At 46.9% G+C, this 22,330-nt stretch overlaps 1 protein-coding gene across 22 annotated transcripts in view; it reads right to left on the bottom strand.

The window, feature by feature from the left end:
• Positions 1–22,330, bottom strand: part of CAMTA1 (calmodulin binding transcription activator 1) — a 764,551-nt gene that overhangs the window by 24,579 nt on the left and 717,642 nt on the right. For 15 of the 22 annotated variants that reach the window (XM_079111189.1, XM_079111197.1, XM_079111196.1 and 12 more), the window contains 5 exons: positions 5,342–5,493; positions 2,819–3,015; positions 2,358–2,436; positions 1,716–2,031; positions 806–1,329 (listed from right to left, as the gene is read on the bottom strand). In XM_079111189.1, coding sequence (XP_078967315.1) covers positions 806–1,329; positions 1,716–2,031; positions 2,358–2,436; positions 2,819–3,015; positions 5,342–5,493 — 1,268 coding nt within the window. The remainder of the gene's footprint in view (positions 1–805; positions 1,330–1,715; positions 2,032–2,357; positions 2,437–2,818; positions 3,016–5,341; positions 5,494–22,330) is intronic. The other 7 variants (XM_079111179.1, XM_079111178.1, XM_079111181.1 and 4 more) reach the window with 2 other exon arrangements.

Here is a 22,330-nt window from a genome sequence, read left to right as displayed (position 1 = left end):
ATTTTGGTTAATGGAATTTGCTTAATAGCCTACTGCCAAGTTTGCTTCGGTACATATTCTCTTAATCTATAACGAGTACAGTGCCCTAAGAGGACTGTATTCTCTACACTATGAAGGCAGTCCATCATCAGCTTTAGAGACATTTCACTGCATTTAATGAGCCCCTCATGCCCTATATGCCCTTTACAATAGCTAGATGATGGCTATGCCAACCAAAGTCACTTCAATAATACAAATTCTGTGCACAGGCTTCCCAGCTAGCTGTTTTTAGGGCCTTAAAACAGTGAAGCCTGTCATCCTGGATGCAAAGAGGAAGCAGAAGACATCCTGTAGGGTTGTAAGTGTGTTCCGAGGAGCTGATGCCAAGAGGGAGAGCTTTGCTGAGACCTGGGGCCTGTTGTTCAGGCCTGATTCACAGCACCTGATTGCACTGAAGGGAAATGCAGGCCCCAGGAAAGAAGATACTCCCAAGATCTCATGCAAGTGCATAAGACTAGACTTCCTTGTTTTTTTTTGGTGCTCAAACACTGAGCCACATCCTAGTCGTTTTTTATTTTTCACTTGAGACAGAGTTTTGCTGGTTGCTGAGGGCCTCTCTAAGTTACGAAGGCTGGTTTGACCTTGTGATCCTCCTGCCTCAGCCTCCGGAGTCCCACTGGGATTACAGCCATGTGCCACCACACCAGGCTAAGACCAAACTTGTAACCCTCCACCTGGGAGAAAATTATATGGCTTTTGGAAATGAACCCAAAGACCTCAGTGACTCTAGGTTGCAGCCTCTGAGGCTTACCTGAGCAGAGCTCACCTGAATGTCATCCATGGGCTGTGAGCACGCCTCATTTTCTGCACTATCACGGTAGGACCCCATCTCTGCATTCACCACCTCTCTGCTAGCCATCATCAGGACACTCATTGGTTCCCGCGGACGCACCTGTGAAGGTGCCGCGTCCTTTCCTACACTGGTCCCCTTCGGATTTCCAGTCACCTGTACTGTAGACACACCAATGTAAAGATCTTTGGAATTCCACTTTACTACAGGCTGAGATCCAGAGGCTTGGAATGCTGCAGTCTCTGGAGTGGGAGGGGAGAGTTCCCGGCTGTAGTCCCTCACTCCTTCACTGGGGCTGATTGTCTCGGGGACAGACTGCTTAGAACTAGGGCTCTGCTTCCTGATATTTGGCTGTTCCAGACTCAGTGCAGTGGAAAGCAGCTTCTCCTGCCTTGCCTGGAAGTACTCAGGGTTCAATTTATGCTTTTTGGGAGCCGGATAATCTTTGTGGCTCTCACTGCTGTAGTAATTAGAGGGTTCAGACCGAGGTCTTCTCAGCTCTGAAAAGTACAGTAGAAAGGACAGTCAGGATAGGCGATAAAAGTAGGAATCCTCAAGCATTAACACTTTCTCTATGCCTGAGAGACAAAGTGCAAAGCCGGAACTCATGACATATCCCTAAGGCTTAAATATTCCCCAGCAGCACACACTAGTCAGATAGTTCTCCTTCAAAAATGTGTACTTTTTGCATGAACACAGAATTTCTGCTACTTTCCATATGGGGGGGCACTAAGCATTTTTAAAGGAATATCACAAACATTAAAAAAAAAAAAAAAAAACAACCCTTAAAAATATGTGAATATCCTATAAACTTTCCTAAGGGCAGAGGCATGAAAGCAAATGGGAAAGCTGTCCAAATCTGAGATTCAGTAACTCCAAGCTTTACCTGGGTTGGTACTCGCAATAACAGTGACTCCTTTGGATATTTCTGGAGAGCTCATGGCCTCACTGTGCCACTGGGCCATCCAGCTATCTGTACTTGGCTCTTCGCTCGGAGGACAGTGGATCCTGGGGGTCTGTCCCAGTTGGGCCTGCTCGTCTCTCTGCAGGTGCTCCAGACACTCTGCTAGCTTCACATGACCTCTTGACCGAGCAATCCCCAAAGGCAGTCTTCCCAGAGAGTCTGGAATGGAGATGGCCCGCCGGTCCCACTTGTACAGCACGACAGCAGCTTCCAAGTGCCCTAGGGCGCACGCCCACATCTAAGGCAGGAGGGCAGAGAGAAAGAGGCTGAAACCAGACTGTACTCTTACCACGGCTGCCAACCCACAAACTGGTCCTTGCTGGCAACCTTAGCATGGCCATTCCACGTTACCATAACAAAGCACCTCTTATAAATGCCCTGTGTCACTGAGGAATGACAGTGGGCATGCTTAACCCTTAACCAGAGCCAAGTAAACAGTTAAATTCAGCTTAAGAAAACTTTAATAAAACAACTCATCTTTTAACCAATGTTCTCAGATCCCAAAGGAGTCCCAACTCCAATCTGAGAAAATGGTCAGGGGGATAAAATGAACCTATTCCTTACCAGAGGAGTACAAGAGAAGTGGTCCACATTCAATGGGTCGACTTCCAGTTCCAAATCAATGCTATCTGCATGCTTTGTGCTGGAAGGGACAGCACCAGAAGTTACTGCATGATTAATCCACATTAAAAGGACATACCAGAGTATTATGAAATCCCGCAAGATGAAACTAAACTGGGCATCTAATCTCCGTCACGTAAAGAAACAGAGTGGGAATTCCAAGGCAGCCTGGACTCTCCATCTGGCTGGGAGCCCAGAGGAAATAAAAAATCTAGCATTTAGTTAGTACCTCACTCAGTTGTTCTTTGGCACAGACATAAAGTCTCTTGGAAACTGTCCTCCCAGAAAGGCCTTTGCTCCCAGCCTAGAAACACCGAGTGGCCTGCCATCTCCCTACTTGTGGAATCCCTCGAGCAGTGGTGTTGGTAGGCGAAGACGACTCGTCATTTGCACCACAGCCTTACCGCCACTTGATGAGGGTCTGGATCAGGGTGGCGTAGCCTTGGGCAGCGGCCAGGTGCAAGAGGGTCATTCCACGGAAGGTCTTGGAATGGATCAGATGCTTGGACTTGGCCCAGCAGGCACGGCTCATCATCTTCTCACAAACAACCACCACACGACTCTCGAAGCAACTCCCCAAGGTCCCCGTCCCAGAAGCACACTGTCACGGAGAAGTACATGTTACAATCTGAGGACCACAGCCGCTTTACCATGTCAGTGTTTTAACACGGGGGAAGCAAATGCTTTGTGATTACCAACTCAAAACTGGAAACAGAGAACTAGAACAGAATGAAACAGAGAACAGAATGGACAGCACTCCTCCAAAGTCACTGCACCAGGTTAAGTTCCCATCACTAATAACACCACATCTACTACAGCTGACAGACTCTGACTCTGAACTCCATGCTGATCCGCCCTGGGGAAAATGTACACTGCTGGAAAAAAAAAAAAGAAAAAGAAAAAAAGAAAAAAATGCGAGCTTCCCTGCGGTCACCGTTTCCATCTGGGACAATGAGTACATGACTCCCTGACTTCTTCTCAAAGTCAAGTTACTTAGCTGTGGGTATTTTCCCCTAAATAAATATTTAAAAGTATCTGATAACAATTTCTACATTTTAAAAAATTATACTGGAAAAGCATGAGAGGTCTTGGAGTTTAAGTGTTGTCAGAAACAATAAAGGCACACAGGAAGGAGAAAAGCACAAATGTGAACCACGTGGCCCTCTTCCCAGGAATCAGTTGTAAAGGAAGAAAAATAAAACCTTAGTAACCTCAACAGCTCATCTGAGTCCCTGTGACAGTGGTTTTATGCTTAACACTCTCCCACATAAATGGCGCTTTCAGCCTCATTTGCATCTCTGGTGTTATTTTTAAAGTTTTGTTTTTTTTCTTCTGGCAATGAATTCCACAGAATCCAATTAGTACAGAGATACTGTTATTCAACATTGCTCTTTATTTTTAAATGCGGAAAAAATGCCTCCCAAAATTAAAAGGCAGACGTTGGATGCAATGTCATCCTTGTCAGAGTTGTGAAGACATCCTAAAGGAGCACCCTGGGCAGTCTCAATGCACCACAGCCTTACCGCCACTTGATGAGGGTCTGGTCAATGGCTGACCCTGCTGGAGAAGGCCAGGTGGAGCAGCTCGGCACACACCACACGCTCACACCCGAAACACCAAATCACCACCAAGAAAAGGAAGAGCGAGGATTTTCTTGAATTAAACTAAAACAGCCCTGCCTTTGTCAATATGACAGCAACATTTATTGATACCAATGTAAGCTGATGACATTATTCAATAGTTAATATGAGCTCAGACTACGGGCCAGTGGCTGAAGGTGTGAGCTTTAAAATACGACATGCCATCCCCTTTAAGTCCCCTTTGTGGGGGAAAGGAAAGGATTCTATGGGAAATCCCCATTTCGGCCATGAAGTACCTTAAACAATGATCACTGATCACTTCCTTTATAAAACTCAGTGATATCAGGGAAAAAGAAGATAGCTTGGCCTTAACAAGATTTTACCACATGCCAAGACTCTTCTTTCCAATTTAAGAGTTTTGGGTATGGAATACTATGCTTTTCTTTCATCTGTTATTATTAAAAGTATTTCTAACACTTGATATTTATAAGGATTGTAAAGTGGAAAATGTTCACTTAAAAGTGAGAATTCTGTGGGCTGGAGATAAGCTCAGTTGGTACAGTGCTTTCCTCGCAAGCACAAGGCCCTGGGTTCAATTCCCAGCACCAAAATAAATAAATAAATAAAAAGTGAGAATTCTGTCAAAGAAATCCCCATTCATCCTGAGGAGCTAGATGGGGTTATGTGAGGTCTTCAGGCAGCGACTGAGTAGTGGAGGGAAGATACCACCAGCTCTTTAACTTCATCCCAAGGTCTCTTGGGAAACTTTCTGCCTAGGAGACATCCCCAAAATGAAGTTCCTAGGTGAATCCTATTTCAAAGCTTTGAGACCAAGAGAACCAAACCAATATTTGGTAATTTCCCTGCACTTGGCAGTACAGTATGTTCCTCACGCAACTGCTGAAAAGAGGACATAAAAAGGCGCTCTCACGTTCAATGCTACTCCACGCACAACAGTAATCCAGCGAGTGTTTTGGGTCCTTCTCACATGGTCTTCTTGAGGCTTATGAATTACTGATATATCCTTAAGGTTCAGCCTTAAGACAGAGACTGATTCTGAGCCCCAGCAGATCTGAGTCACCAACTAGTCTTCTGAACTGATGCCCTCACTCCAGCTGTGGGGCCACAGCGAATGCTGAGATCAGTAAAAAAGGACCTGAAGATTAGGGAGGAAATGACTGGAAGCCCTAAGGCTATTTTCACAACATCAGAAGCTCAGGACCATAAGTGCTGCCCGGGGCTTCCTGCCTAAACCAGAAGGACATCTGTGCAGAGAAGGGGCCAGATCGGCTGCTCACATCGACAAGACACCAAGGCAACGGGAGACACAGCAGCACAGGCTCCTACCTGAGCTTGACTCCCTCCAGTCCCACTGCCGGTGCCGCCTCCACTGCCGCCTCCTCCGCTGGCCTGTTTGTGCTGCTGGGAGCCCGTCATCTCCGCCATCCTCCTTTCCATCTGCTCCAGCCGCTCCAGGATGGACATCCTGAACTGGTTATCTAGGACAGGGCAGGAGGAGGAGTGAGACTGTTCTGGAAGAAAAGTACTTGACCAGTGGTCTGTGCCAGCTTGCAGGACTGGCACGGAAAGGCCATCAGTAACTTCTCCCAAACAGGGACCACTATCCAGTCAGGTTCCCAGAACAGAGATGTCCCAAACAGGAGACTGACTTCTAGGGCAGCCTGAAGTTCCCAGCCAAAAATCCCTTTTTGTCAAAGATCCGGCTTTTGGTTTCCTGTCACTCCATCTCTGTCGAATTCCCAACTAACACCTTGAAGAGATCTGGGAGGCATGACCTGCTGCGAACACTCCAAATGAACACTGTTTGATATGCAGTGGTGGAGGAAATACTTGACGTGGGAAAGGAGATATTAACACGAGAAAACAGTGTTTTACTCAAGCACTGAGCTTATACAACAACAAACTAAAAAGACATTTCCTGATCCAGGCTGCAGCTTCTACACTTCTTTCTAGGGACTGTATCACGCACTACCCAAGACTCTTACCCACTGTTTCTTTTAACAAATGTTTCTGTCAAAGACAAAGACATGCAAACAGGTGCTTCACCTCCACCTAGGAAAAACAAGACATCACTGTTGGAGCTAGGACTGCGACCCAAGAGAGGTGCTGAGATGCCACCGTAAGGCAAGACCAGAACACATGCACCCATGCCTTACACCCACCTGTTCATGCACACACAAGCACACATCCATCTTAGGGCCAGGCTACCTCATGGGTAGATAACAGGGGCCAAAACCACCATCAGAACCATGAGCCCCTACGTTCAGCCAACACATCTTAAAGAAGGCTGTGCTGGATAGTCAGAGGACAGGACGGAGGAGGCTGCCTCCTGCTCTAATAGGCAGACTGTGAAAAGTAGAGAAGGCAGGAAGGTGTAATAAGGAGCAGCAGGTGGGGGCAGAACTTCAGTCAGTCGGGAAAAGTAAGGCCAGGATTGCACCAGAAGTGAGAGGCACTGGGGTGAGACAAATGCAAAGTCCTGAGGTAGGACACCGGAGGACCAGGGGTCCAGTGGCTAGATCACAATGACAGGGAGAGCAAGGAGTAGGAGAGGTGGGCAGGCACTGGACAGGGCTCCGCTGCCTGCCGAGAACCCTGGCTCTGCCTTGTGATAACCACACAACTTGAACAGAACTTCTGATGCCTCGGCTTCCTCTACTCTGGAAAGGAGATGGCAAAGACCTGCCTGAGAATCATGTGGGTCACTACGCACACCCGCTCAGAACACGCTGCCTCCCAGATTAAGCGCACTAGCTATCATCATCTTCAGACAAACTGAAAGTCTCTAGCAACTGAAGAGCAGTGATGACGTGTCTTCTCAAACTGCTGCTGGCACAACTTCTGTCAGGACACAGCCATCTGAACGAAGAAAGGAGCCACCCGGGTCAGCGTTCCTTGCCATCCCAGCCACAGATCCCAAGACCAGAGGGCAAAGCTGACCACTGCATGTGACCGAGAAGAAAGGACAGAGCCACCCCTTGCAGAAACCTCCTGCAGGCCTCCCTTGCTTTGCCAACAGGGGCGCATGACTCCAAACCATCACCTGATGGAAGTAACCGAGGCATGCGACGGTAGCCCATCTGTGTGGCTCCAGGACCAGAGTTTAACCTTTACGTGCAACAGGAAGGAAGGGTTATGGAGAAGGGAGGGACACAGGTACTCTGTCCCATTGCGGGGACAAAGGCACTCAATCTGCAGAGGCTCAGCTCGGTAAACAGACAGGAAACACCCTTTCTGCAGGAAATTCCCAGCACTGACTCAATAGCAAATCGATTTTACGTTACAAACCACACATGCAAGAGACTGTTTTTAAGAATCCTTTTATCTCCAGGAACAACACTAAAAGAAAAATCCTCTTTTAAAGTCAAAATAACATCTTTGTCCTGATTTCACAAATAATTTTAAATGCAGGCAAACCCACTTTAGTGGCAATAGCCAGCAGGTTAACAAGTTGGAATAAATACTTCCTGTGGTCACCTGCATGTGGACATTTTCACACTGTGGCCACTAGAGGAAAACACCAGGAATCCAAAACCTTGCAGAAGTCTCCTCTGCCTGAAGCCAGCTGAACACTGAAAACTTCACTCCTCAGCTAGAACTCAATTCAAGGCAGTGTGACCCTTCATGCAGCACATATGAACTCTCCAGCTTATCCCGAGCAGAGCGAGGTCAGAACTTCACCACATGGGCACAAGAAACCTCCAACATCGGGCTCAAACAGCCTAGACTGAGTCTCCAGAGCCACTGACTGGCTGTGCCTTCTGCAAGCCCGAGATCTTGTGGCTACTGACCAGTTCTGGGTGGTCACTGCTCTTGTTTCAGAGCACTGTGTAGCACAGCGGCCAAGATGAACATCCCATGACAGGCAAGGGCAGAAGGCACCACAGGTGCCCTCTGAGCGTGGTCAGCTGGACAGGCTGCACCCTCTCTCCCGCCTGCCTCCCCTGTGTGGGTGGCTTTGTTTGGGCAGAGCTGCGGTGCACTGTGAGCCATCCCTCTGTACCCCCGCCCAGCAGACACTTCAGAAACAAGTCCCCCTGATGTTACCCAGCCAGGCTGAGCACTGCATCACCAGGTGGAGACACTCCAACGGTCACAGCGGTGGCTCCAGTACGTCCACAGAGGCCACCAGCCTCCATTCCGAGCTGCGTTCCCGGATGCTATGCAGGGAGCACCTCACACAATAAGCTCCTTTGAGCAGTGCTTGACAAAGATGCTCGAGGCAATTATGTGCCTCTCAACAAAACTGCATCAGCATAACAGCTCTGAGCTTCTCAATTCCAAAAACGAGGGGAGCGATAATCACGATCAGACACTGATCTCAGAGGGAAGTGACTGAGCCAACACCCCTGAGAGTGCAGGCCTCTCATCTGTGCTGACCGAGAGTCAGACTCCGATACACCTCCTTCCTTGAAGCACGGCCTGGCTGGGTCCTCAGCTAGGTGGACAGAAGAGGGTCCATACTGTCAAGTACAGAGGACAGCTCTCACTGCACACTGGGTGTGATCATGGGCTGAAGGAAATGACTTCTTAGAAGCAAAATTTCTAAACATTCTGATTATGCAAGAGTATTAAAAAAGCACTTTTTCAAGATTATACACAAATATTTAGTGAACACCTATGTGCCAGGTACTGGGGAATGTTCACTAGTGAAAACCCCTGCCCTCAGCTGTTGACTAACAAATACTTGCTGCAGCCTGGATGAACCTAGATATTTACATTCACATGTGGGGCAGAGGGAATGACGCACAGAGTAAGGGGCTGACTGATCCGGTCCCAGTTCTCACTCGTGATGTTGCAAACAAAGCCAATGGGGCAGCTCGGGGGAGGCACGGACTACCCCCCATGAGAACCAGAAGCTAGGGGGGTCAAAGGCCCCAAGAGCCTCCAGAGGGTCCAGCCAAGAAAGCCAGGAGTCCCATCCCTACCTTCCACCCCATCGTCCTGAGATTCCCATTCTCATCCCAGTGTGAGGCTCCATCCACCTCACCAAGTTACCACTCCACCACAGAAAGGCTCTGTTCACCTCTATACCAGACTTCGGGCCAGGGTATGGTACAGAAGAGCTGTACAGGTCTCTTCCTGGTGGCACATGTGCAGATGACAGACAAGTTGTCCAGAGACGGACGCTAACCACCTTGAGCATCTTGCCTGGCTTCAAGGAATGGGAAGGATGCCTTCAACCATCATGCCATTGTTCCCCCACCCCCTTCAAGACACGAACCCATACCCCAGGCAAAAAGTAAATAGTTCTGATGGCTTTGGTGGCAACTGGCTCATAATTCATTTTGCACCCTTTTGTGGAAGCACCAAAGACTCTGCAGCTCTGACACAGTGGACAAACCGCAGGAGCTGAGGTAAGTTACTGAGTGCAGACCCTCGGCACAGGGAGGGGAACTAAGCTCCATCTCAAGGATGGGGCATGTACACATGCTATTTGGAGCTCTCCTGAAAGGAGACTGGTCCTTATCTATTTAGTCACTTATTTACATCAGCATGAACTCACATGTACTTACACTCCAGGTCACAATCTAACACTAGGTCATTTACTTTGCTGCTCAAATGGTTTCAGCTGGCCGTTAGGAGCTCCTTCAGGCTGCCCCTTTCACATGCCCTCATCCTCTTTTCTTCTTGAGTACTTCCTTACTTTCTGGCACACAGAAACGTGTCCTGACTCACCAAAGACGCTGCAGGTTCATCATTCATCTCTCCTGCCTCAGTCTCTCTGAGGAACGGAGACCTGGTTCCTTCGGCTGGAGAATGACATTTAGAAGCCAAGACTTGGGTGCTGGCGTGCTCAGAGCTGTAGGGCTGTCACTGCTTCTAGGTTCACTCAGGGAACAGGGCTAGGAAATATCTGCATGTGTGTTAATGCAGATCTATAGTTATTTCTGTGACTATCTGGACATATGTTAAGATAAACAGGAGTTCATACTGATGTCTCTGATTCCAATACCGCGTGGTGACATTTTAAACATAGGAAAATGAAGATGAAAAGCAACAACATGTTACCCAGACATAATAAGCCAATAAATACAACAAATCTTTTGGATGCACTAAACTACAGAAAAAGGAAATTTCTGACTCTCAAAAGGACAGGTACAGGGAAGAGTAGCATATCCAACTACACTGTTATACCTCAGTTCTTGTGGTTTTTCAATATTAGAAAAAAATAAATATAAAGAAAAATATACATGAGCATCACAAAGATCAGCAGAAGAGGAAAAGACAGCGCCCAGCCAACCGTGGCCCAAGAGCCACCGCCCAGTTCGCCGGCATTCACCCCGCTTTCTTCTGCGGTTTGCCTCACACCAGCCTTTCCTCTGCAGCTGTTAGGGTGAGTGTCACACGGCACAGCCACAGGGCATCTCGTTAGCTCTCTCCGACAGGGATTCCTAGACCTTAAATGTCCCAAATTAATATTCCCTTAAGTGTTCAACATTCCTAAGTAGTACCAAAGTTTTAAAAGACAGAGAAAATTTCAGGAAATCAGACACCCACAGTATGTTCTAAGTTTGGAAAGGTAGAGCTTACTGCTGTAAAAATGGAGAATCCCAAGTGTTTGGGCATCTGCTGTGAGTAAGAAAGTGTCTATGCCAACGAACGGGCCACGAGCCAGACTTCCCAGGCACTCAGCCCCCAGCCGCACCGCCTGCGTCCTCTAGGTTCTGGACACTCACTTCAAATCTTGGAGGCTGCTAATTTTCATGGCTGTACTGGGCAATGCAATGTGAGGCGCTTCCTGACATTATATCAGATAATTTAAAAAATTAAATCCCTCCCCTTGGACCTATAAAATAAATTTAAACGGTTTGGCGTGGTATGGAATGCTCTTTAGCTACCATTCAGGCTACGTTTTCAGGGTTCTCTCTTTTCATAATTCCTCTTCTCCAAACCCACCAGGAATTTTCCAAGGCTTTGGGCCTTGCTGACCTTTCCCCATGTCCACCTGGTGAGCTTCTTATCCTTCCGAGTGTGGCTCAAACACTACTTCAATAGTATTATTAATAGCAGCTGAGCTGACGCTGAGCATCTGTGTCAACAGACACTCTCCACGTATTATTTCTGATCTTCAAAGTAACTGAAAGATTTTCCTCTTCATTTCACAGAGGAAAAAGCTGAGGCTTAGAAAATCTGTTATGCACCCAAGGTCACTCAGATTGTAAGTACAGGGCAGAGCCTGAGACAGGCTGGACTCCAAGCTGATGTCCTTTCCACTATGCGCAGTTATCCTGCTACATCTTGCCCTCTGTTCTCACAGTGCTTAGCAAAGAAACGTTATGGCTACGTCCTCTGTGTCACCCCTACTCAACGCTTGACCATGGACACTCTGAAAGCAGGGCCCTTGGCTTGTGTCTCTGGCACAATGAGTGAGATGGAATTTTGCTTTCTAACTTGCCCATGTGGATGCCCATTTATCACAGAGGTCACTTATTGATGGGCCGAGGACTCAGCAATCTCAACTATGCACAGTGAACCAGCTGACTTGTGCACCAATCGATAGTTTTACCACCTGTTCCATGTAAGGAAAGAGTGGTAGAAACGATCAAGACGGAATGGAGCTGACTTGGAAAGCAGGTGAGAAAATGCACGCTATTACTCGGCTGGCTGCCACTGAACTTGGGCTCAGGTAAGGAAATTATGTAACTACATGTTTTGGCCTAACAGGCTGGCAGCAGAACAGGACTATCTGACATCTTCACAGACAAACCAGAATTTCCCAGCAATGTCCCTTTCCTTCGGTCACTGAGCTTCAAGTGAAAACTAGGGCTCCCTAGCTTTTAGGTACTTCCCCTGTTCACCGGCAAAATGGGATGTTCAGAATATAAATGGCTGCAGCACACCTGAGTGAAAGAATTAGCTACAGAAGCGTTTAACAAGTCTGGCAGGTTACGCTGTTGTACAAACATGAAATTTCAATTGTGCCAAACAAAAGGCACATTCTCTAGCACAGCCTCAGAAAGCCTGCCTGAACCCGAGCGCCGGCAAACCCAGGCCCCCGTGGCACGACTGATTGAGCCGAGCCACCGCAGGTCCTGCTGCCAGAACAGAAGAGAAGTTCAGCCTTGGCAGGTAAATGAATGAAGGAGCGACTGTCAAATACCATCTGCTATTTTAAAACGCGTTATTTGTAGCTCAAGTGCACATGTGCCTCCTGTTGCTCTTGGCCTGGGAGCGAGAGGCCATCTCTCATGCCATTTACAGCCCTTGGCCGCGCTGGCAGGAAGAGCTGATGAGGCAAAAGGAGGCAGGACTGGAACTATTTCTGGAGAGAACTGTAATTGCTGCTTAGGAAGTCTCCTAAATTTTTTAGGAAGCTCAGAAAGACAGGGAAAATGAAGTCACTTAATTCCTTCCCAGACTAAATGGGGCCACTAGAGCCCATTAAGCTGCAGCTCCCCAGCAAGCCCTCTAAGATGTCCAAGTGCAGAGGAAAGGGTAAGGGCTCGCCGGAGACGAGGCACAGGCTGTACCACTCTGATTTTCCACAGCAAGGGCTAAATTTAGCCTCAGGAAAAACTGCCGTACTCCACTTTCTAAAAACTCTACGACTCTATGTACCAAAACACTGGAAACAAAAAGTAGCTGTCCTTCTCAGGCTTCTTCATTTGTAGTGAATCTGGACTCATATTTCTTCTCCTGGGTCTTTGTTTTACACTATTCTTAAATTCAGAGCCTTACCTGTCTGGAAAAATCACCTGGGATGCAACTCTTAATGACCGACTAACAGCACTTTGGAGACAAAATGTTTCAAGGATGACAAAGCATCTCACAATTACTTTTCATATGAAACTTATTAGTACCAGAGCTAGAGGTACATGAGAGCAAAACCCTCAGACCTACACTCCAAGGACACGAAGGTTTAATGGGATGCCCGAGGAGCTCGACCATCGCGAGACAGCAGTAATCACGCAGGAACACCCCAGGTTATGCGGGGGCCAATGTTGCTATCATTACAGGAACAAATCCAGCTGGAGCCAAGGTAGTCAAACTGCAGATGATTAACAGGAGTACAAAAGAGGCCAGGAACTCCAGTGCCGCTCCCTCACCCACCTTTACATGATTTACCAGAGAACAGAACTTTGCCTGTCTGCTAACTTTTCGAAAAGCAACCAGTTTGGAGGACAGGGTCCCAAACAGTTTCAGAGTATCTCAAAAATTAGACATACTTGTATAAATGCATTTTGCTGTCATGTACAACTAATTAGAACAAATAAATTTAAAAATTAAAAAAACAGACATATTATAAAAATGGAGACATTCTAAAGTAGTCAGAATAAAATGGCTACAGAGGAATGGGGACACATACTGCCACCAAGACAGCGATGAACAACAATCTGCCTGGATGTGGAGAGGTGAAGTGCAAGGAAATTTAAATGGTCTGTGCAAAGGAAAACGGAGAGCAAGCATCCTGATGCTTAGGACCCGAAATGTCTGAAGTGAGAAGACACGCAGGCTTTTCAGGGGCACGCATGTGTTGATGGAGCACGCGCAGGCTGTGCCGTGGTGCCTGCCACTACCAAAAGTCACTTAGATCCTCTAGGGGTGACTGTGGAGAACAAGGGCCAGAACAGATTCATTTCACACACAGTTCCTGACCGACCAGAGGGGGCGCTCTAGGGGGTCAACAAGCAATGAGACCATTCAGGCTGTATTAGCCACCGGGGGGCCAAAAGCCAAAGGCAGGAGCCATCACTTGAAGAACCACAGTCTGACACACATGAACAGAAAGAGACCTCACTGCCTCAGAGGCCAGTGGTTACGACCATCCTGGTCACTGCTAAACTCCTGATGCCTAGCAGGACAGCTGTCATGCAGCAGGGCCTCAAGAAATATCTGGTGAATAAGAGGCTTCTTTATCCACTTGAAATATAAGACAAGAGCTTCCACAGGGACGAGGTAAAGGACATTACATGGAACGAGGTATTTGTTTCCATTAGTCATTTCTGGGATGCTCTTTTTTTCCAGTCAAGGTATTAAAAGTAGTTTCTTCCTTTCTCCCCTGGCCATCTTTTACTCAATTCTCTCAAACACACCAAGGACTAGGCACTTGAAAACCACCCACCCACCCACCTGAGGCAGCACAGAAAATGCTTTCACCTGCTGGTCTTTACCTTGTGATGTCCACAAGGTCAGGGTGGGGACAACGGGGTGGGTGGACCAGGGTGGAGACTGAAACCACAGTAAAACAGAAAACTGACAGGAAGATGTGTAACCTGGTACCTAGAGACAAGTAGTGACATGATCCTGGCTGCCTCTACCTAATGTTCTATTCATATGAGAGCCATCTGTCCTGAGTTCCTGGTGGTTTTCAATATGTGACTGAGAAACCACGTTCTCAGAATGATGGTTGGAAAAGTCCTCTCATGGTTTCAGACTTGTTCTCCACATGCAGTTCAGGTCTGGGCTGGCCAGGCTCTGCACTCAGAGCCAACTGTGGGGCACCATCTGCACAGACCTTCTCAGCCATCTTGCTAACAATGAGTTTTAAACTCCAAGATGTTCCAAAAATGTGTTTTTTTGTAAACAGTGGGTTCTGCATAGACATAATTCTATTCCACAATGCAAAAGATGATTAACTTTTTCCATAATGTTATAAAATTTTGTAAAAATCTAGAATAAATATAGGTAAAGTTCCAACGTAATAGATGGAAATGCATACATTTTAAAAGGAATGGCTATATTCCCTAAAATACTGGACATATGATAGATAAATAAGTCCTAAAATATAACATGACCTGAAAATCCTATTTGATAATTCATTACAGGCCTTTCTGATAGAGAATAAACATTGTTAAAATCCCAAAACACATCAAGGATACGTCCCAAGTCTGCAGGGTACTCACATTCACACTGTGCACCTGGGAGGAGTAACTTAAGAATTGTGCACCCTATTAGCCCTCAACCCCTAGTCCAGTGTAACCTTCCCATGCAAATTCCAAACCAGCGAGGTTTCAGCAAATGTATCACTGAGTCCTAATCCTTTGGATCAGGTAGAAAAGTTAAAATGTAGTCTTTTCCACTAACATGGGGTGCACCTTGACTTCACGCAGTTGTGCAGGCTGTTCTGTCCTGCTCTCCCCCAGAATGGGCCTCCAGTCATCACTCAGGGTAAAGTTTGTCTAAAGGTTTAGGGAGCATTTACACCATGAATCAAAAGGTTAACAACAGGTTCAGCAGGCCCTTCCCTGGACAGCCTCACTGCAGACCTCATTGCACAGCTGGACTCTTCACCCTTCCTCCCTGCTTCCCTTCTTTTCCTTCCCTGACTCAATGCTGTTCCCTACACCTCTTCACTTCACCTCCCTGCTCTTGCTTAACTGGTAACAATCCTGGATCCAGATATGCCTGTTAGGGGAAAGCAGGAAGCAACATGGGAAATGCTGGCCCCAACACCTTCCTGCCACCCCTCTCAGGAGAGCCCCTCCCCCCTGCTCCCTGTGGGTCAGGCGGGTCCACTTCAGACTGCCACAGGCAACCTCCTTAGTCCGACAGTCCTCCTTTCCCTTTCATTGTTCTAACTCTGCCAGACACCTTGGAAAGATCACACATTTTTGTTCCATTTGATAATAAAAGTAAGACTAAAATTATAATAAGAATAATGCTAGAGTGTATTAGCGAACTTAAAACTATTTTCCATGGCCTTTTAAAATGTTGAAGTGCTAGACTTTATGTTTCACGTTCGCTATAAATTAAGAATCTTCACCAAATGTTTTCATTTATTAAAATTATCCTATGTATTTATTTACTCAAGCAACAACATTTAATACATGAACATGAAGTTTCCTCTATCACTTTGGCAACATACAAGTGTGTGCTGTATATGGACACACTGAGCAGATGCGCACTTTGACACTTTGATGTTCTACAATATGTATGTGACACATACATGCACACACATGGTTTTAAAACTTTTTCCCCTAGAAGCAGAGACTATCTAGCATGGATTAAAAAATGTTTCTGTTGTCAGGTTAGCCTGGGCACCTACCTACCATGTACTGCACTGTTTATCTGGGAAGTAGTTAACTGACTTATAAGCCTGAGGATCATCTCTTATAGCTAGGCATGTCCTGTATTTTAACATTACCAGCTGAAAACACCTCTTACACACACACACACACGTGTGCACAGCCCCCATCAGGGGTGTTGATTCTGGCTACAGAGGAATAAGTGATTTTTCACTATAAAAAGCAAAAAGATATTTAAATAAATCTTTGATTAATTCAAATCACAGGTGTAATGTTAAGGAACTGGACCACATTTTCTGAACATGGTCCTAGGACTCGTTAGCGACCATTTAAAGATTGGCTGAGGATGATGGGATCTGTCTTGCTTAAAAAAAAAGATGAGCTAAGAACCTGACGTGAAGCCCCGCTGAAGGTGCTGTGTTTCAGGACACGTGTGCTCTCCTTAGAGGTGGCCATTTGTGGCGAGGCTCACACACAGCCCCTCACAGCACATGCCACTCCTCTCCAGAGCCATGCAATGACCCTCAATTCTAACCCCAAGCTGATGGTACCAGGAGGTGGGGCCTCTGGAAGGGCAGGTCATGAGGGTGGAGAGCTTGTGAACAGGATCAGTGCCCTCTTAAGAGACCTCAGAGAACAATTTCTTCCTCTTTCCACAGTAAAAAGCGGGTAGTATGCCACCCCAACCAAGCTGACCTCCAGAACTGTGAGAAATAAACTAATCCTGTTTGTAAGTGACCTGGCAATGGGAACTTTGTTTTACAGCCCCGACTAAGACAGGGAGCTACTCTTGCCCTGTGCTGTTTACGTGGTGCTGACCCCAGTTCTTGACTTCAGGGGTTAGTGCAGGAATCCATCCTTGCTAATGAGAGTACTACCTTCCCTTATTCAAGTGACTGGACATGTGACTCTAGCTGGGCCAGTAAGACAGCATTTCTTGGAACTACCAGGACAAAAGAGCTGTCTTCCTGGAGACATGTGCTATATTGGCAGAACATAAGCCAGAAATTTCAGGCAGGCCATCTTGCTGCCACTTCGGTAACACTTGCCTGAGAGTAAAACCTACAGAGTTGATAGTCAAGAGAGGGAGAGATTCCTGAAGACACCATTGGAGCACCTAGAACCAGCTATACCTGAAGAAAACTCTGAATCTGGACTTCTTAAGAATCAATATATTCCCTTAGGCATGTAAGTCAATTTGAGTTGAAATTTTGTCACTTGCAGCTGAAAGGAAGCTATAAAGTCAATCTATTAACTGACATTGATCCTTTTGCTAAATAAACAGAACTGATCTGCTTCTACTTACAAATTTTAAAAGTTATTCCCTATCATTAAATATACCTTAGTAGCAGAATATAAATGTCATTAGAACTTCTCTTAAAAACATGGGATACATTATGATAGAAACAAGCTGCCATGCTTATCTGAAACTTGATCCAATTTTGATTACTAAAAGAAATCAGAAAGACAGCATCTGCTGTTGGATCACATACACACAGAAGTATCCTGACTGTTTCAGGCCTTGGGTTCCTGCCAAATGCAATGTCATAACAATGACGATTCCCACAGAAGAGAATCACTATGGAACACTGGAACTGAAAGAGAATTTAAGAATCATCCAGTTCAGTGGCTTTTGACATTTTTAGAATGTGGCCTACAGAATAGAACCCCACAGAAGAAAACACACGTGCACACACACACACACACACACACACACACACCGCTGAAACAAAAGCTTCCCAAATATCTATCCTTACCACATGCAATGCACTCTGATTTTAAAAACTGATATTGACCCACTTGACTGATTTCCTGAGCCACTAATAGATTTGGGAAACAGGTAAAGGATGACATCCAGAGAAGTAAGGTGATTTCCTAAGATTTCTCATTTCATTTAGTTAGCAAAACACCTGAAACTTACACCCATCCCAGTGCAGAATATGGAGAAAAACAGCTGTAACCCATGCACATTCCTCGACAGCAAACTCCCGGCAGGTCGTAAGAGGCGTGGGAAGATGATCCAGGTGTCTGACCTAAGCTATTTTACACTGGCAAGGCGTCCAGGATTTTAGGGCCACCTCAAGACCACAAAGGAAAAACTCAAACCTATGACAGACCTTGACCCGGCCTGAAAGGGGAGATCACATGGGGTGTTTGTCCACATTACCAGGAGACAGGACCAACTGAACACAGGAAGGAGGATCAGGTTTGTCTCGGGCTTGAAGAAACAGCTCACTTCTCACTCTCTCCAACAAGTAGCGCTACACTGTGTGATCTGTCGGCTAACGAATCTGTGAAACCCTGGCTCCCTGATTCCATCACGGCAGGTGTGCTGAGTATGCAGTTGAGACACAGCCCCAAAGAGCCATGATCTGATCTGGGAGATGAGAGAAAAGGCTTCCTTAATCTGGAAGACTTGAGCTAGACCCAGAGAATGAGGAGGCAGAATTTGACAGGGACAGTGGGGCACAGTATGCTCAAGGGCCTGACTGCAACAGAAGGCGCACCCTGAGTACATGGCAGGAGGCACAGGAAAGGTGAGACCTGGAAGGCAGTGAGTCCCGGAAAGCAACCGGGAGAAAAATGGAGAGACTGCCTGGTTAATCTTAGCGGTCGACTCACACTGGTTTAAGATAAGGGTGAAATGTATTTCTCGATTTACCACTAGGTTTCATGTTACAAAAACATTACAGAAGTACATCATCAGCAATTTCACTTCTACAACCTTTAACCCTGTTTAAACTCCTATACTTTACTTTATTCAAATTGATATTTAATTATTAGTTATAATTTGCTTAACAATTTCTATACAGTAGGTGCTTAAAAACGTGCTGACTGATCTCTCCACAACCTATGTCTAAGGCTGTAATCCTATTTTCAATGTATATAAGACAAGATAAAATTAGGCAAATAATAGGTACCATATGCTTTCAAAACTAAAATTTCAGTTAGTACATGAAAGGAACTTCACTGAAGCCCCAAAAAAGATCATACCAGCAACCCACTCAATTTTTGTAAAAGGCTCCATTTACAAGGTATCATATCACGACTTTAAAGAGCCACCTGCTACACACTGCTGGACAGTGGACTGTGACTTCCTGATGGCAAAGGCACCTCCGGTCTGCCTGCTGTGTGTTAACCCAGATGAAGGCACCTGGGAGAACAGCAAAGAAAAAATGGTCAACTGACTTCAGGGCAATCAACCCTCAGGAAGAGGGTAAGGCTACCCTTGCAGAGCTTTATAATTATGAACACAGTACGTTGTCCTCATGGTACGAGGTGACAACTCCTATTGTGTCACCTAGCAGGCTAATAAGCACTTCCTAAATGTAAAATGAAGCATTTAACTTTAACATGTGGTCTCTAATATAATTCGACACATCCCATCTGGAATTTTTCCATTGTCACTTAAAATTGATGGCTGTCAGACCTTACATGAAATATAAAAGTAACCATGCACTGCTTCTACAGTTGCCAGGCAGCCTGAAATGCAGCTTATGGCAGAGTGCTGAAACCTGTATACGTTTTTACAAATGGATGTTCACTAACTTCACTGGTAGCTCCGTTTCACTTCCCGTATCTTCACTTTCCTTTTCCCATCCTCCTTTATTTCCATCTGTTTTTATTTTATTTTGTGTCACTGTGGAATCCCTCTCAGCTCCCTTAAATCACTTTCTTGAAGAAGTTGAGAAGTACACTAATAAACCATGTCACACGTGGCTGGCTGTCAGATGCTTTTTGACAAACAAATCCATAACTGAAATAAGCTCCTGAATATTAGACTTCTACACCATGACAAGATGCACAGTTGATATTTAATAATGAAGACGTGGTACCACAAAGAGTCTCCTTTTGAAAAGATCGATGGAATACAAATATTAAACCAATTTAAATCAGAGAAAGCAAAGCCCTTTAAACATGAGACAACAGGGTGGGCACACAATGCACAGCAGGGAGGAGGGCCAAGTGCACACAACTCAGGCTGGATAAAGGGCTTCCAGAAAACCGCACAAAGGAACTCATCTGAAGAACTCTGCCAAGTTTAATGAAATGGGTTTTTGTTGAATTTCTGTGTGATTCCTAAAGTTGTTTCTTATATAAATGAACTAACAATTTGTCTTAAACATTTTTAAAAAGGCAGCCTACAAGCACAATTCTGTAACTTGAGAAGTTCATAGAACAATCAAAACAACAAATTATAATGGTTCCCAGAGGAAATTCTGTATCCCCCCAAATTTACATTTCCTGCATTGCCAAAGTGTATTCTTTTGCCAAACCCTTGCATCTCAGCTGTAACAGCCTCACATCTTTCAGTAAGGAAACTTGCTATGTAAACCAGTTAACTTCACTACCTTTCTCGTGGGAAGAATTCTTCATCCACCTGTTACCCAGAGCTGGAATAACCTAACCTGAACACACTCCGGCAGGACATCTCTTCTAGACAGCAGGGCCCAGCTCAGTCCTGAACAGAAGACTTAAGAAAAGCACCAAAGAGTGTGTTTGTGAGAGCATATCACAAAGCAAAGATAAAAATCCTTACATCACACAATGTTAACTCCTGCATTACTGTTATTTCCCATTGGATTACCCAAAATGATATTAATCTGGGGTCCTTAGGAATTCAGTTTTTTGTTTTCACTATAACTAAACTTATTTTAGAAACACATTCTGCAAATAAATACTATTTTCTAGAACATTAAACATTATAACTCCCTAAATCTAACACAAAGAAACAAGCTTATTTGTTATCAACTAATTCTGATATTCAATTTTTTCCTATAAACACACAACAGAAAAAGCGCTCTGTAACTGAATGCACTTCTCTTTATCATGTTACTGAGCAACAATTTCTGCATATGACAGATTCTGCAGGGAAACTCTATAAAAGATTTCTTTAGGCAATAAGATATAACTCCTTCATTACACCAGACATTTTACCAAAAGAGGGCAAAACTTGTTGGGAGCACAATTTTAAAATATCAGGGTCTGGCCTCACTGGCAGAAGAAATATAATGCATTCAACCAAATATCTGAGGCACTCCGTGGTTATCCGAGAGCCCTTCTCAAGTATACTCAGTCGGTTTTCCTGATTAGATTATTTCAGGTTAGGCAATAGAAACCATATCAAGTAACAGTGGGCAAAACAGAAAACGGACTTTAAAACTGCCATTCCCTGAAGAGAAAATTAAGAAGATAATGTACAAGAATATTAGTTTCAGAAATGTGGTCTGATGCCTAAGTTGTAGAAAGCTGGTTTTAATATCTGCAGTAATCAACAGAGATCAAGCACATCAGTGCCACCTCTAAGGTTGTGCAAATCCCAGAAGGTCCTAACGTGCAAGCCGGCCACCCTGTCTAGTCGGGGCCATCTGCGTGCGCTGCTCCCGTGCTCTCCTTTCCCTGGACTGCAGGTAAGCCAAGCTCTCAGGAAGTTCTTCCAAACCTTCCTTCTCAACTTTCCCAGCTGCATTCTGCGCAAGGAAGAACAAAGCGTCCCTTCGCTCCGCCCGGCTGCTCTCAGCAACAGTCCGCAGGCGCCTGGGCCCGCAAGGGGGCCGGCGGCCCAGCGCCCGGCTGTCCCCGTGGCGGTCCGCGCGGGGGAGGCGGCGCGGGCTGGCGGCGAGGCGGGAGCAGCGCTCACCCCCACGCCCGCGCCCGCAGGGGCCGCGGCAGGAGGGCCCGCGCCCGCCCGCCCGCCCGCACACCGCCGCGCGCGCCCGCACGCCGCTCCAGAAACACACCCCGGCACCCGCCCCGCAAGCGCACGCGCGCCGAACACTGTCCCGCGTGTCTCACGCCGGCTCCACGCACACTCGCCCAAAGGCGCTCCCTCCGGTCGTGGGCGCTCACGCCCTCGGCCCTCCAGAAACCAGCCCGGGTCCCGGGCACGCTGGAGCGTCGGCCGCGCCTCCCCACTCGCTCCCCGAGCACGCGTGTCTCACACGCAGACCTCGAATGCACACGCGAAGGCATTCCCTGCCCAGACCCCTCCAGAAACACGGCCCCGACTCCCGCACCGCGCGCACTCACGCGGAGGACGCAGCCCACTCGCGCCGGAAACGCGCGCGCCGCGCGGCCGCCTCCCACGCAGCCGCCTCCCGCTCGTAAACACGCCCGCCGGCCCCGCTCCCTCGTGCGCCAGAGTCACGCGTGGCCGCACCCCCGCTCCCCGCGCCCGGCCCTCGCACCCACGCGCCCACACCCGCCCGCGAGCACGCGTGCTGCCCCACGCCCCCGCCCCGCGGCCCCGCCCCCGCCGCGCGCCCCCGCCGGCCGCCGCCCTCGCCCCGCACGCGCCGCGCCGCCGCGCCCCGCCGCACGCACACTCACCCGGACTCGGGGAGCA

This window comes from Sciurus vulgaris, assembly GCF_902686455.1.
Source record: "Sciurus vulgaris genome assembly, chromosome: 1".
Lineage (NCBI taxonomy): Eukaryota > Metazoa > Chordata > Mammalia > Rodentia > Sciuridae > Sciurus > Sciurus vulgaris.
This window is presented reverse-complemented; position numbering and strand designations above follow the sequence as displayed.